At 49.8% G+C, this 12,852-nt stretch overlaps 1 protein-coding gene across 1 annotated transcript in view; it reads right to left on the reverse strand.

Annotated features, from left to right (window-relative positions):
* ARHGEF28 (Rho guanine nucleotide exchange factor 28) overlaps positions 1 to 12,852 on the reverse strand; it is a 265,840-nt gene that overhangs the window by 17,074 nt on the left and 235,914 nt on the right. Inside the window, exons 30-33 of the mRNA XM_038765447.1 lie at positions 10,556 to 10,656; positions 6,522 to 6,560; positions 6,102 to 6,149; positions 3,248 to 3,736 (exon numbers count right to left, since the gene is read on the reverse strand). Coding sequence (XP_038621375.1) covers positions 3,248 to 3,736; positions 6,102 to 6,149; positions 6,522 to 6,560; positions 10,556 to 10,656 — 677 coding nt within the window. The remainder of the gene's footprint in view (positions 1 to 3,247; positions 3,737 to 6,101; positions 6,150 to 6,521; positions 6,561 to 10,555; positions 10,657 to 12,852) is intronic.

Here is a 12,852-nt window from a genome sequence, read left to right on the forward strand (position 1 = left end):
AACTGGGTGGCTTTGGGACATGCCCCATTAAGAAAAGAGCTATCTATACATGACAGGGAATGGAACTAGACAAATTGGAAGCTGCTCCCTGGGCCTGGAAGGGTCAAAGGCTGGAACGTGAAAAAATCCCAAGGCTATTGCCAAGCTCAGTCATTTAGGAACTTTTCAATCGATGCACATGCGCTTTTGGCCATCCAATCAGTGTACTGACTACAGAGCAGTTCTCCTAGTAGATGGGGGACACGTTAAGTAATAGTAATTGTTGTGGTTATTTGTTAAGCACTTACTGTGTGCCAGGCACTGTACTAAGTGCTGGGGTGGATACAAGTAAATTGGTTTGGACACAGTCCCTGTTCCACGTTGGCCTCACAGTCTCAATCCTCATTTTACAAATGAGGTAACAGGCACAGAGAAGTGAAGTGACTTGCCCTGGGTCACATAGCAGACAAGTGGCAGAGCTGGGATTAGAACCCATGCCCTTCTGAGTCTCAGGCCCATGCTCTAGCCACTGCACCATGCTGCTTCTCATGTTAAGGAGAATTTGTGTCGAAGTATTCACCATGCCCAGCGCATGCTCATATGCCTACAGAATGCCTCTCCTGATGCCATGTCTTTCCCTCTATAACCAGACAACCCCTCCCTATCAGAAGAACACTCTCTAATTCTGCCGCAAGGTCCCAGCCAGAGCTACTCTCATCATCGTCACCAAGGGAATGCACAATGCTGTTTCTATGTGCAGAGTGTTGTACCAAACGATTGAGAGGATACAATTCAACAGAGCTGGTAGACACGTTCCCTGCCCAACTACAGTGTGTTTATGTTTATTAATATAAATAGCTTCTAATATATAATTTATTGAGATATACCTAAGTGCTGTGGGTGGGATGAATATCAAATGACCAGAAGTCACAGACTGAAGAGCATTGATGATGTAGAAGGGAGAGGGAGCCAGGGAAAGAGGGCTTAACTGGGGAGCTACTAGTCAAGCCACGTGCTCTGGCAGAGCTGGGTGTGTCTGAATACCAGCCAAACTAATCAATCAGTTGTGCGGTCAGAGACTAGTTTAGCTCACTCCTATACTAAGAAATTAGGAGCAAATTTGACTACCCGAGGTGGCCTTGAGCCAATTTCATTGGGTTATCCAATCTGTGGATCTTTGGAACTAAATATGAGCCCAATTTGTTCAAACTCTTTTTTTTCTACCATCTAACTAGTGTAATCTTGCAGAACATTTTGAGAGAAACAGAGGGATGATCCTGGAGACCCAAATCCAATGCTTAAATTTGATCAGGAGCTGGTGAAAATAACCAGGGATTGTTCTTGGACTTCACAGAAGGGCCCCCATCTCCTCTATATAATGCCCTCAGTAAGTACCTTCTCCTACCGTTTGTGAAACATTTTTGTCAGAGTGACTCCCCCATTAGATTGTAAGCTCCTGGAGGGCAGGGAATATGTGTTGCTTCTATCTTTCTCTCCCAAGCAGTTTACAGTGCCCTACGCTCCGTAAGCATTCAACAAATACTGTTGATATAGGTCAGACCGGCCCAGATGGCTTGTAAACAAGGACCTTAGAACATAAAGCATAAAGCACTGAGAAGCAGTGTGGCTCAGTGGGAAGAGCAACGGGCTTTGGAGTCAGGGGTCATGGGTTCAAATCCCGGCTCCGCCACTTGTCCGCTGTGTGACTGTGGGCAAGTCAATTAACTTCTCTGGGCCTCAGTTACCTCATCTGTAAAATGGGGATTAAGACTGTGAGCCCCCTGTGGGACAACCTGATCACCTTGTAACCTCCCCTAGCGCTTAGAACACTGCTTTGCACATAGTAAGCGCTTAATAAATGCTATCATTATTATTATTATAAAGTTTCTGACCAATGACTCAGTAAAACGAGACCAGCTCTTTATTCCCCCAGTCCAGGTCTTGACTTCTGACAACTACAGCTCAAGGCTGGGACCTGAGCACGGCCACCAATTCAGACAGTGAATGCTTTGCGCCAGCCTCCCAACCTTAGCGATGCTTGGTTAACTTCTGCAGGTGATGGACCAGTGAAGGCAAGGAGAAGTGGAGAGGCAGCATGGCCTCGTGGAAAAAGCCTGGGATTTGGAGTCTAGTCCCATCTCTCCCACTGGGCTGCCGTGTGACCTTGGGCAAGTGTCACAGGGTCTGTGTCTGACTGGGATAGCTTACATTTTCTACCCCGGCACGTATGGCCTACAGTGAGTGCTGAATACAATATTAAAAAAATAACAATAATAGCTATTATTATTATTGTTAATAATTGGCCTAGTGGAAAGAAGTCAAGAGGGCTTGGGTTCCAATCCTGGCTCTGCCACTTACATACTGTGTAATCGTAGCTGTTCTCCCTCCTACTTAGACTATGAGCCCCAGGTAGAACCTGAGTATTGTATAATAATAATTGCGATATTTGTTAAGCGCTTACTATGTGCCAAGCACTATACTTAGCAGTAGGGGGTAATATAAGCAAATCAAGCTGGACCCAATCCCTGTCCCACATTGGGCTCACCATCTTAATCCCCATTTTACTGATGAGGGAACTGAAGGACAGAGGACTTACCCAAAGTCACATAACAGACAAGTGGCGGAGCTGGGATTAGAACCCATGAGCTTCTGACTCGTATCTACTCTAATGCTTAGTACAGTTCTTGGCACATAATAAGTGCTTAACAATACCACAGTTATTATTACCATAATACTCTCTGGTTAACCTCAGCATCCTCATCTGTAAAATAGGGATAAGATACCTGCTCTCCCACACTCATAGGTTGGGAGCATTTTTTGGCAAGGGAATGGTATCCGACGTGATTGTCTCAGATCCATCCCAGCACTCAGCATGGCACTAGGCCCACCTAAGCACATAATAATTCCCAGCGGCCCCTTTAGACCCATTCACGGGACAACTGCGTGGCTCACGCTGCGTGGGAAGCAGCGTGACTCAGTGGAAAGAGCCGGGGCTTTGGAGTCAGAGGTCATGGGTTCAAAGCCCGGCTCTACCCATTCAGTCAGCTGTGTGACTTTGGGCAAGTCACTTCACTTCTCTGGGCCTCAGTTACCTCATCTGGAAAATGGGGATGAAGACCGGGAGCCCCCTGTGGGACAATCTGATCACTCTGATCACTCAATCTAACCTCCCCAGCGCTTAGAACGGTGCTTTGCAAATAGTAAGCACTTAAGAAATGCCATTATTATTATTATTATTAACTGCATGGGCAGGAAGATGCATGCGTACCTCCCCGGGTCCTTGTGCGAATGCTGTGGGAAGGCTGCTTTGGCGGTTGTGTCTCCAGGGACTCTGCTGGATCTTCATCATTTCCCTCTCCCTCTCCACCTTCCTCTGGCCCTCCCTGAGCATCTCCACGTTCTGCCGGTGCTCGCGGAGTTGGTGGTCCAGCTCCCCGCGGGTCCGGTGCAGGAGCTCCAGCTTGGCCTGGCACTGGCGCTCCCGCTCCTGCAGCCGGCTCTCCTGGGCCTCCTGCTCCCTCCGCTGCTGCTCGCACCGCCGCCGCCAGCGCTCCTGCTCCTGCCGGAACTGGTGCTGGAGCTTGTGGAGGCTGACCGGGAGGTCGGCCGGCGGGTCCCTCGCCTTCCCCAGCCCGTCGCCTCCCTCCGCCTCGGGCAGCAGGGCGACCCGCAGAGCACGGCCCTGGCAGAGGCTCTCGTGTTCCTGCAGAACCAGCCTGTGGATCTCCATGTGACTCTCCTGGATGGTAAGAACTGCCTACAGGCCAGACAGAGACAGGGGCAGAGACAGACACACACTTGAACAACCTGGCATCATTATAAGTGGCGAGGGCTCGGCCCCCAAAACGCCCAAGCGCGGAGTATGGTACTCAATCACTGATCGATAATAAAATGGTGCTCGGCGGTTTATTTCCCCTCTACCCTTGGGGGCTTGGTGCTATCCTTCAGATCGATCTGTCTGCCTCCAGGCTCACAAAAAAGCCACTTCTTTTTTTTCTTTTTTTATGGTATTTGTTCACTCATTCAATCGTATTTATTGAGCGCTTACTGCGTGCCGAGCACTGTACTAAGCGCTTGGGAAGTACAAGTTGGCAACATATAAGCACTTACTTATAAGCACATATAAGCACTTGTTAAGCACTGTGAGCCCACTGTTGGGTAGGGACTGTCTCTATATGTTGCCAATTTGTACTTCCCAAGCACTTAGTACAGTGCTCTGCACACAGTAAGCGCTCAATAAATAAGATTGATGATGATGATGATGATGATGTGCCAGGCACTGTACTAAGTGCTAGGGTAGATACAAGATAATCAGGTGGGACATGGCCCCTGTCCCACGTGGGGCTCAGAGTCTTAATCCCCATTTTTCAGTTAAGCAATTGTAAACCCTGCCACATTTATATCAAAAGGCACTCCGACTTCAGGAAAAATCCACATTCTCCATCTAAACGGGAGCAGCAAGGCCAGTTTACTTTGCTCCTCGAGCATGGGTTACTTCAATGATTATTTGCACATGATATTAAACTCTTACTCTGTTTTTGCTGAGTCTACTGAACTGGCTGGAACCAATCCAAAAATCAGATCCCTGTTACACTAGTCAATTTTTAGAAAGCTCCTTGTGGGCAAGGACCATGTCTAGCAAGTCTGTTGTACTGTACTTTCCCAAGCACTTAATGCAGTGGCTCTGCACAGAGTAAGTGCTCAATAAATACCTTCAATTGACTGGAATCAATGCAGGCATGGTCTATCGAACAAAGTCTTCACTCCAGACAGTTAGGACTCGGTCCCCTGGAGGAACCCATTACAATGGGACTCAACTGGGAACTGTGGCCATATTGACCACCAGGTAGTTGTTAAGAAACTTTCCCAGTGGTTTCCTGATGGCCCTGAAGACTTCTCCTATACAGAACTCCACTGTCACTGAAACTCGTCTTTTCTCACAATGCTTGCTTGTTCTGTTCATCTCTCCTAGCCCAGTATCCTTAGCTCCCCTCCCTTCATCCCTGTTTCCCCCCCCCAGTACTCGGCAGAGGCTTGCTTTGAACACAGAATGTTTTCACATCCAAAATAAAGAGAACTTTATTTTCTGGGATCAACCGGTGTTGGCTTAGTTCACCAAACAAAATTAGCCTATTTCAGATGTTCTCTGCCTCCGCTTATATGTTTGTTTGGTTTAGTGTGTCTGATGTCCTCTCCCTGCCTCAGCTGCATTTGCTAATTGCTCCTAAGTTTCGGGCCTGAAGAGGAGTGCTTTTGTTGAGCCCCATCTGTCAACTGGTGCGTGAGCGTATGAGCGATGGTGAAAGAATGTTTCACCCCACGATCGGGCGAGTCTTCACTTTAAGGTTTACATTCCTATTCAGGAAACAGTTCCACCCTTCATAATAGGAGGATGTTGTGCACAATGAAATCAAGGACAAACAAAAATGATTTATCCCCTTCTCTATGGGATCTGGGAGGTCATCCCAGACAAGCCTTCCCTTACCCCGGAGGTTGTGCGGAGGAAGAGCTGATTGCATGGTGATGACAGGCTTCAGGAGTGGCTCCACCGACCACCTCACAATCAGTCAGTCAAATTTATTGAACACTTACTGTGTGCAGAGCACTGTACGAAGCGCTTGGGAGCCTACAGTATAACAGAACTGGTAGACACATTCCCTGCCCATAACAACCTTACAAGGCGGAGACAGACATTAATATAAATAAATTACAGATATGAACATAAGTGTTGTGGGGCTGAGGGGGTCTGCTCAATGAGCTCTCCCCCTTCTCCTAACACCCTGGGAGGAGGTGATGATCCCTCCCCCCAGGGGTCCCATCCATCAGCCCCATTGCCCTGCTACCCCTCCCCCTTTTGAGCCATTTGCAAGAGAGGGACAAGAGAAAGAAGGCCAAATCGAGTCCTCTGAGAAACCAGAAACCCTGCTAAACTGGACTCAATTGGTGGTCAAGTAGGGAAGCAGCTCTCAAGGTTGAGAGGGGTAATGGGCCTGAGTTACAGTAGGAGGCGGTCCCTGCCTCCGTCAGAGCCCTGATTCCAAAGCCTGGGAATCACACAACAGGGGGAAGCGATGCACGCAAAATGACAAGTCTGAGAGCAAAATGGAGATGGGAGCCGTTACCTGGAGGCTGAACAAGAGGCGGGTTAGGTTGTGTATGGCTTGGATGATCTGAAAAACAAGAAAAGAAATGTCATGCTGATTGAAAGCCAACAGTCTGCAGGGCCCAGGGGTTGGCAACCTTTCTGTGCGGTAGAGCCCAACAAATCGAGCAGTTGGTGTGCAGAGACCCAATCACGCAATTTAAGCTCCTGTTTGCTTTGCTCATTTTGTGGTGAATATAGTGGTTTCATGGGCCTTGTTTTCCCTCCCCACATGGGCCATGTGGCACTCCCAGCCTGCCCGCCCCTCCTCTGCCCATATGGTCCAATAACCATAGGTGGTTCCAGAAAGAACCACAGATGGCTTAAAGGCATAGGTTGTTGACCCCAGTTCTAGCCGATGACCATTGATGGCAGTGAACTTGGGGAAGAGCAAGCTCACCTCTGCCTGGGTAGAGACTGGAATCCCAAGGTCTTCCACCTGAAATACACAAACATACACTACAGATAAAGATGGACTAATGCTGCAAAGACTGGACTTTGCCCGTTGGATAGTCTGCCCAGGCCCTAATTCATCACATTCTAACATTCAGCATCTTTCCTTCCAAGAAATATGACTGAATCTTCCCCCGGAAGGCAAATGCTTTTCAGAAACAATAATAGCTTGGAAATTCCAGGAGTTCCTAAAGACCCTTGGCAAACTCAAAACCATTTCCTCCCCTAACAATGCCAAAGTCAGCTTGGGCAGAGCGAATATTAATCGGCAGAGACTGTGGCTGCACTTACTGGTCTGTCCATCACCTGACCCCCGAGATTCTGGGCTTATTTGTAGCTCGGTATGCTTGGGAGTTGGAGGGAGTGGGGGACAGGGAGTAGAGGGATGGGGGGCAGGCTCACTAGGGGCCACAGCCCTGGCCTAGCCCATCCTTGAGCTATCTGGGGCTGAAAAGTCCCCAGGAGAACTGGAAAACTGGGTGCCAGCTGCCCCGGGGAACTCGGGATGGGACCCCCACAGAGATGGCGGGATAACTGGAAGGTCACCTGGGACCGAGGGTGGGGTCCCTCCCTCTGGATCATCCAGGCCCAGCCTAAGGCTACAGCAGGGCGTTCAGCTGGGCCAGCAGGCAACGGGTCAGACGTGGGCGAGCGGGCCAGATCCCGTCGCTGCTCTGTCTGTGCGAAGCCTGGGAGAGCAGCCAGGCCTGGCACATGCCCAGAATGGCTTTTGGCCTAAGTCTATATTCAGGTCCAGCTACGAGGGTCCAATCAACTCTTCACTGTTCCAAGCTGATGAGCCAATTTGTCACTTTTCCATTCCCTTTGGCTTCTCCTGGTTCTTTGCTGAACCTCTACCCTCCTCCTTTGGTCCAGAGGGTGAATAAGAGAAGACAGGGGAGATGAAACTCAAATCAGAAGACCTTTCTGGCAAGCACTGTGGGGGGAAGATGGGAAGACGGGGAGGAAGAACACTGCTCCTCCAGCCCAGCACAAACATGATCCTGGGCTGCAACAGCCAGGGTCAACCTGGGTCCACCTACAAGTCGTGCTGCCTGTTTCTCAGCCCCAGGGGGACAGAGGGAGCAGAGGGAGCCGGGTCCCCAACACATGCAGAAGTTTGGTGCAGGCTCCTTAGTCCCTGCACTGCTACAGATTCTTGGACGGTGGCCATTGGTCTGGTTTTGCACTGGTCTGACAACCTACACACTCGTAAGCTCCTTGTGGACATGGATCACAACTGCCAACTCTATTGTACTGTCCTTTACCAAGTGCTTAGTAGAGTGCCCCGCACGCAGTAAGTCCTCAATAAATCCCACTGATTGATTGGTCTGGCCCCTGCCTGAAACGGGTACAGCACGGGACGCCTCAATGTCCAGTAATTTCACTTTTAGCAGCCAGCCTCCCTTCACCTCAGCTCCCAATGCTGCATTCCCATGGCTTGGAAGCGGTGCCCATGTTGACGGGGACCTGGGAGAGGAATGCAGTGGCTCGGGAGTAAAGGCGGGGAGGAAGGTGCAGGGAGCCCACTGCCATACCCGAGGTCCTGCTCGACATCACTGCCTCACACTGCAGAAGCTGCATGATGCACGGATGGGACACTCCTTACTCCCGGGTTGGCCAGGGGCTAACTGGTATTGGCGAAGGCCACCCACGGCCTCTCCGGGTCTGTGGTCCATGCAAGCATCAGGCTGCTCCTAAGGGCCGCTGTGCCCGGCCACTACACGGTAGTGGGAAACAGGGGAGCAGGGGAACTAGCTGTGCACTGGACCAGGCTTGACTGGACGCCTGCCTGACCCAGCCCAGGGGGGCAAGGACACGGCGGCCAGATTGGCCGCCGCAGTTCCAGCGGGAAGGGTGCAACTAGTGGCTTCTGGGAGGTTTGAGGATTGACTGGGAATATCACACACCCGTGCACTAGGCCTAACTTGGACAAACCCCCTTCTCCTTTCACTGTCTGAACGCCCGGCCATCGGGCTATAAGGGACTTGTTTCGGTTATTCTTCGGTTGAACGGAATTTTGTGCCCCATTGTCCTTGGGAGAGAAATAATTTGGCTGCTTGGAAACCTAGAAACCTAGAAAGTAGGGCAAGAAGAGTAGGCCATGCTGCAGGTGGTGAATTGTTAGGGCTTTCCGAGGACCCACCCACCCACAGCCCACTAAGTTCGGAGCGAGCTAGAACTTAGAGAGCTGGTCCTTCCCATTGTTGAGGTCGGCCTGCCATCTACTGGGTGAGCTGCAAAACGAGGCCTGGGGTCTGAATTCGCACCGAAAACCGTTTCAGAAACAAAGCTCGCTTCCATCAGCTCACTAAAGCAGTCCAAACCAAAAGCTGATTCTTCCTGTCCAGCTCAAACTTGACAAGTGACCTCCTGAGTCTGAGATCACCCACCTAGATCAACAGAAGGATCCCAAATAACCACGCTGAAAGGATCCAAATTCCACATTCAGGCCCCTCATCGAAAGAGACCGAAATTTTGACCAAATCGGTGTGGACTGAGCATAAGTTAGGTTGGGGATGGGGGGGAGAAACCAAGACAAAATGAACCTTTAGAATTTTTTCCTTTATAAAGAAAAGCAGCACTATCCTATTTTGGGAGTCTAATCATTGCCAGTAGAAGTGCGTGCCCACATTTCCATGGTATTTATTAAGCGATTACTCTGTGCCAGGCACCGGGACAGACAAGCTAATCAGGTTGGACATAGTCCATGTCGCACCAGGGGCTCACAGTCCAAATCCCCGTTTTATAGATGAGGTAACTGAGGCACAGAAAAGTGAAGTGACTTGCCCAAAGTCACACAGCAGACACATGGTGGAGCTGGGATTAGATCCCAGATCCTTCGACTCCCATACCTATGCTCTATCCACTAGGCCACACTGCTTCTCACACTACCAACCTCTGTGCACTCCTGGAACATGGGGACAGCATTCCTAACCAAGCCTGCGTGAAGGCACACTCACAGTATAACATTAATAATATTTATTAAGCACTTACTATGTGCCAGGTACTGTACTAAGCACTGGGGTGGATACTAGCAAATCAGGTTGGACACAGTCCCTGTCCCATATGGAGCTCACAGTCTCATTTTAGAGATGAGGTAACTGAGGCTCAGAGAAGTGAAATGACTTGCCCAAGGTCACCCAGCAGACAAGTGGCAGATCCAGGATTAGAAGCCAGGCCTTTCTGGCTCCCATGCTCTATCTACCAGACGCTGCTTCTCTGGGTATAGAATATACACACCTTGACCTGCGCCATTCCTTGACCCACACCAAACCGCATGTGCACAATTCTTTCTTCTGACACCGCACCCTGCCCAATCTAGATGGGGAGGCGTGTCTGGAAGAACACTCCCCAATTCCCTGACAGCATTCCGTCCACGAAACACATGGAAACATGAGCTGAGGAAGAACTGACTCCACCGGGCAGTTGGGTAATATTCAAAGTAGAAAAAACAGCTGAAACTAGACCATTTCAAAGGAAGGGAAAGTGCGGTTCTACGGGGAAAAGGCAAAACATGGTGTGTCGGAACACACCTTTCCTTCCTCGGACCTTATGAATGAACAGGATCCACGATAAAACGGTATCCCAACCCATGAGAGTCCCCAGATTTTTCCTTGGCCCTCAATAATAGGAATGAAGGGGTTGAGAAAAGAAAACAAGATTCAGAGCCAATCTGTCTTTCTATAACAATGGACAGAATTTAGGGCGGAAGTCCAGCTCTGGGGGCACTGGTCACAGAGAGGATCTGCCCAGGCTAAAAATGCAAGGAAAACAACCAGATCCACAGCAAATAGATGGCAGGGGGCTGTCTGAACTGACGTGTGCTCCACGGTCACCTTTGCATGAGATAAATTCAAACAGAAGTCAAACTTAAAACCCCGGATCAATTTTTGTCACATTTCAGGGGAGAATTGCTCCAGGACTTAATGGGGAAGTGAAACACACGAAATCATTCGTCCTACTAACAAATTACAATACCTTGTCACCTGCATCAGAGCCTGCCACGTCGTTTACAAGACAACGGATATTGGGATCCATGTCACGAGATCCTCTTCCTTGGTGTATGTCTGGGACAAGCGCTGGCCGCCCGCCATGGAGGGATTGGGACAGAAACACAAAGAACATATCAAACAGACGCAAATGCACTTACTGATTCTATCGGGATTGGGGACCCTGGAGGCCCAAGAGCAGCGGGCAGCCAGGAGCTTCTGGCCACACCCTGGCTGAGGGCCAGTGATGTGTCCAGTAGCCGAAGTTAGGTTTCGGAGTCTCCCCGGGACCCTCCCTCTAAGACCGCAGGATGCCACCCCAGGGCCCCAGTGGCAAGAGCGGCACCAGGATGACTTGGGGGAGTCAGGATTGGGGAAGGGGGCCCTCTCCAAGCTGAGTCGGCCCTAGCCTTGGTGGAGAAGTGCTGTGGAGAGACATTGGTGTTCCCCAGTGGGCTTCAGGCTGGAACCACTCTCTCCCTTCAGCAGCACGAAGGCCCAGGATTGAGCCCAGTCGACACTGTGGTGCGGGGATCCAGCCCAGAGCCACTCCCACCTCTGAGGAACCTCAAATCCCAATACAGGGGACGCGGAGACTGCCGGAGACCTCCATGCAGTGTGCGCAGTGATCGTCCAGAGGGCACTGGGGCAGAGGACTCAGACATCAAGAGGCTCCTCTGAAAGTGGTGTGACATCTAGGTCATGCAAGTTTATTGAGCTCCCCCCCACCCCCGGCCCCCAAGGAGCAGTCACTAGACAACAGAGAAAAGACACAGTCCCTGCTCTCAAGGAGCTCACAGGCTAGCAGAGAAACGACAGGCAAGCGGCGCACACAAGTTAGCATTCTTTCGGGTTAGTATTCTTTCTTGCCGTGGGGCGGTGGCCGAGCCAGTCGGTTTACTCGCTTGACTTTGGCTTTATCGGGGAAGGCGCGGCAGAGGAGAAGGGAGCATGAGATCTTGGAAGAGGTGAGATGGAAGGTTGTTCCGAGCACCAAGCCGAGAGCGCCTGGGAGATGATGCAGATGGAGGGGGCTGGGAGATGCAGGCAGTGTGGGGGCTGGGAGAAGACTCTCTTGCCTGGGATGGAGAGGATGGGCAGAGGAGAAGCAGGAGATGAGCAGGGAAACGGCGGCCAGGCAAGCAGCCAACAGTGACGTGTTTAGTCTTGACACTCAATGGTCTCGAGACCGGGACCCTCCCCATTGCTCACACTTCGCATTGCTCAGTGTGTGAATGTTTTTACGTTCTTGATTGTGCTGCAATTTCCAACACAATACTTCCATTTAACCTAAAAAAAAAAAAATCAAAAACTGTAGTTTGGAAAATTTCACGGCTTGATCTTGAGGGATTTAAATGCAGCCCTTTAGTTTCTTAGCCCTGACCACCTGGGTGGTTTTCCTCCGTTTGTGTGCCGGCCTCCTGAATCTCAACCAACTTCCTCGGACCTTATGAACAGGATCCATGATAAAACGGATTTGACAGGATCAAATCGCATCCATAAGCAATTGTCGCTCTAATACCATTCAAGTTAATTTCCTTTAAACTTTATTATAGGGACTCTTGGTAGAAACTGTGCTTCCTGTGGGAGCACCTGACTGCCAAGAGCTTAGTACAGTGCTCTACACACAGTAAGCACTCAAAACATATGACTAAATGAGTATTGAAAAGTGTTGACTTCTGTGGACATAATTATGGTATTTTACTAAGTGATTACACTGAGCTAGCACTGGGGTACATGTAAGACAGATCAGATCCAGCCCCGTAGTGGAGATGTGAAGAGGTTAGGGGGATAACTTTGGGTTTGGGGTACCCAGAAAAAATCTGGGATCTCAAAAACCCCAAGGGGAGAGAGTCTTATCTGTTTTAAGGAGGAAGCTGGGGAATAGTAGTGGTGACTGAAATATTTAAGCTACTTGGGGATGAACTGATTAATTCCTGTGCGGGAAAGCAAAACGCTAGTTTGATTTTCACTCCAGAAGACTGTGCTGTATTCAATACAAGTACAGTGTTCCGCACACAGTAAACGCTCAATAAATACCATCAATTGATTGAAATAATCAAAATGTGGTACTATGGAGAGAGACCACTAAAAAACACAGACTTAGGCCCATGACACAACAGACTGTGTCCAACCTGATTATCTTGTAATTCCTCTACATTTTAAGCTCCTTAAGCTTTTGAAGACACAAGGAACATGTCTACCAACTCTGTTACACTGCAATCTCCCAAGTGCTTAGTACAGTGTTCTGCACACAGAAGGCACTCAATAAAAATGACTGATTGA

The sequence above is a fragment of the Tachyglossus aculeatus genome, chromosome 23 (genome assembly GCF_015852505.1).
Source record: "Tachyglossus aculeatus isolate mTacAcu1 chromosome 23, mTacAcu1.pri, whole genome shotgun sequence".
NCBI classification, from domain to species: domain Eukaryota; kingdom Metazoa; phylum Chordata; class Mammalia; order Monotremata; family Tachyglossidae; genus Tachyglossus; species Tachyglossus aculeatus.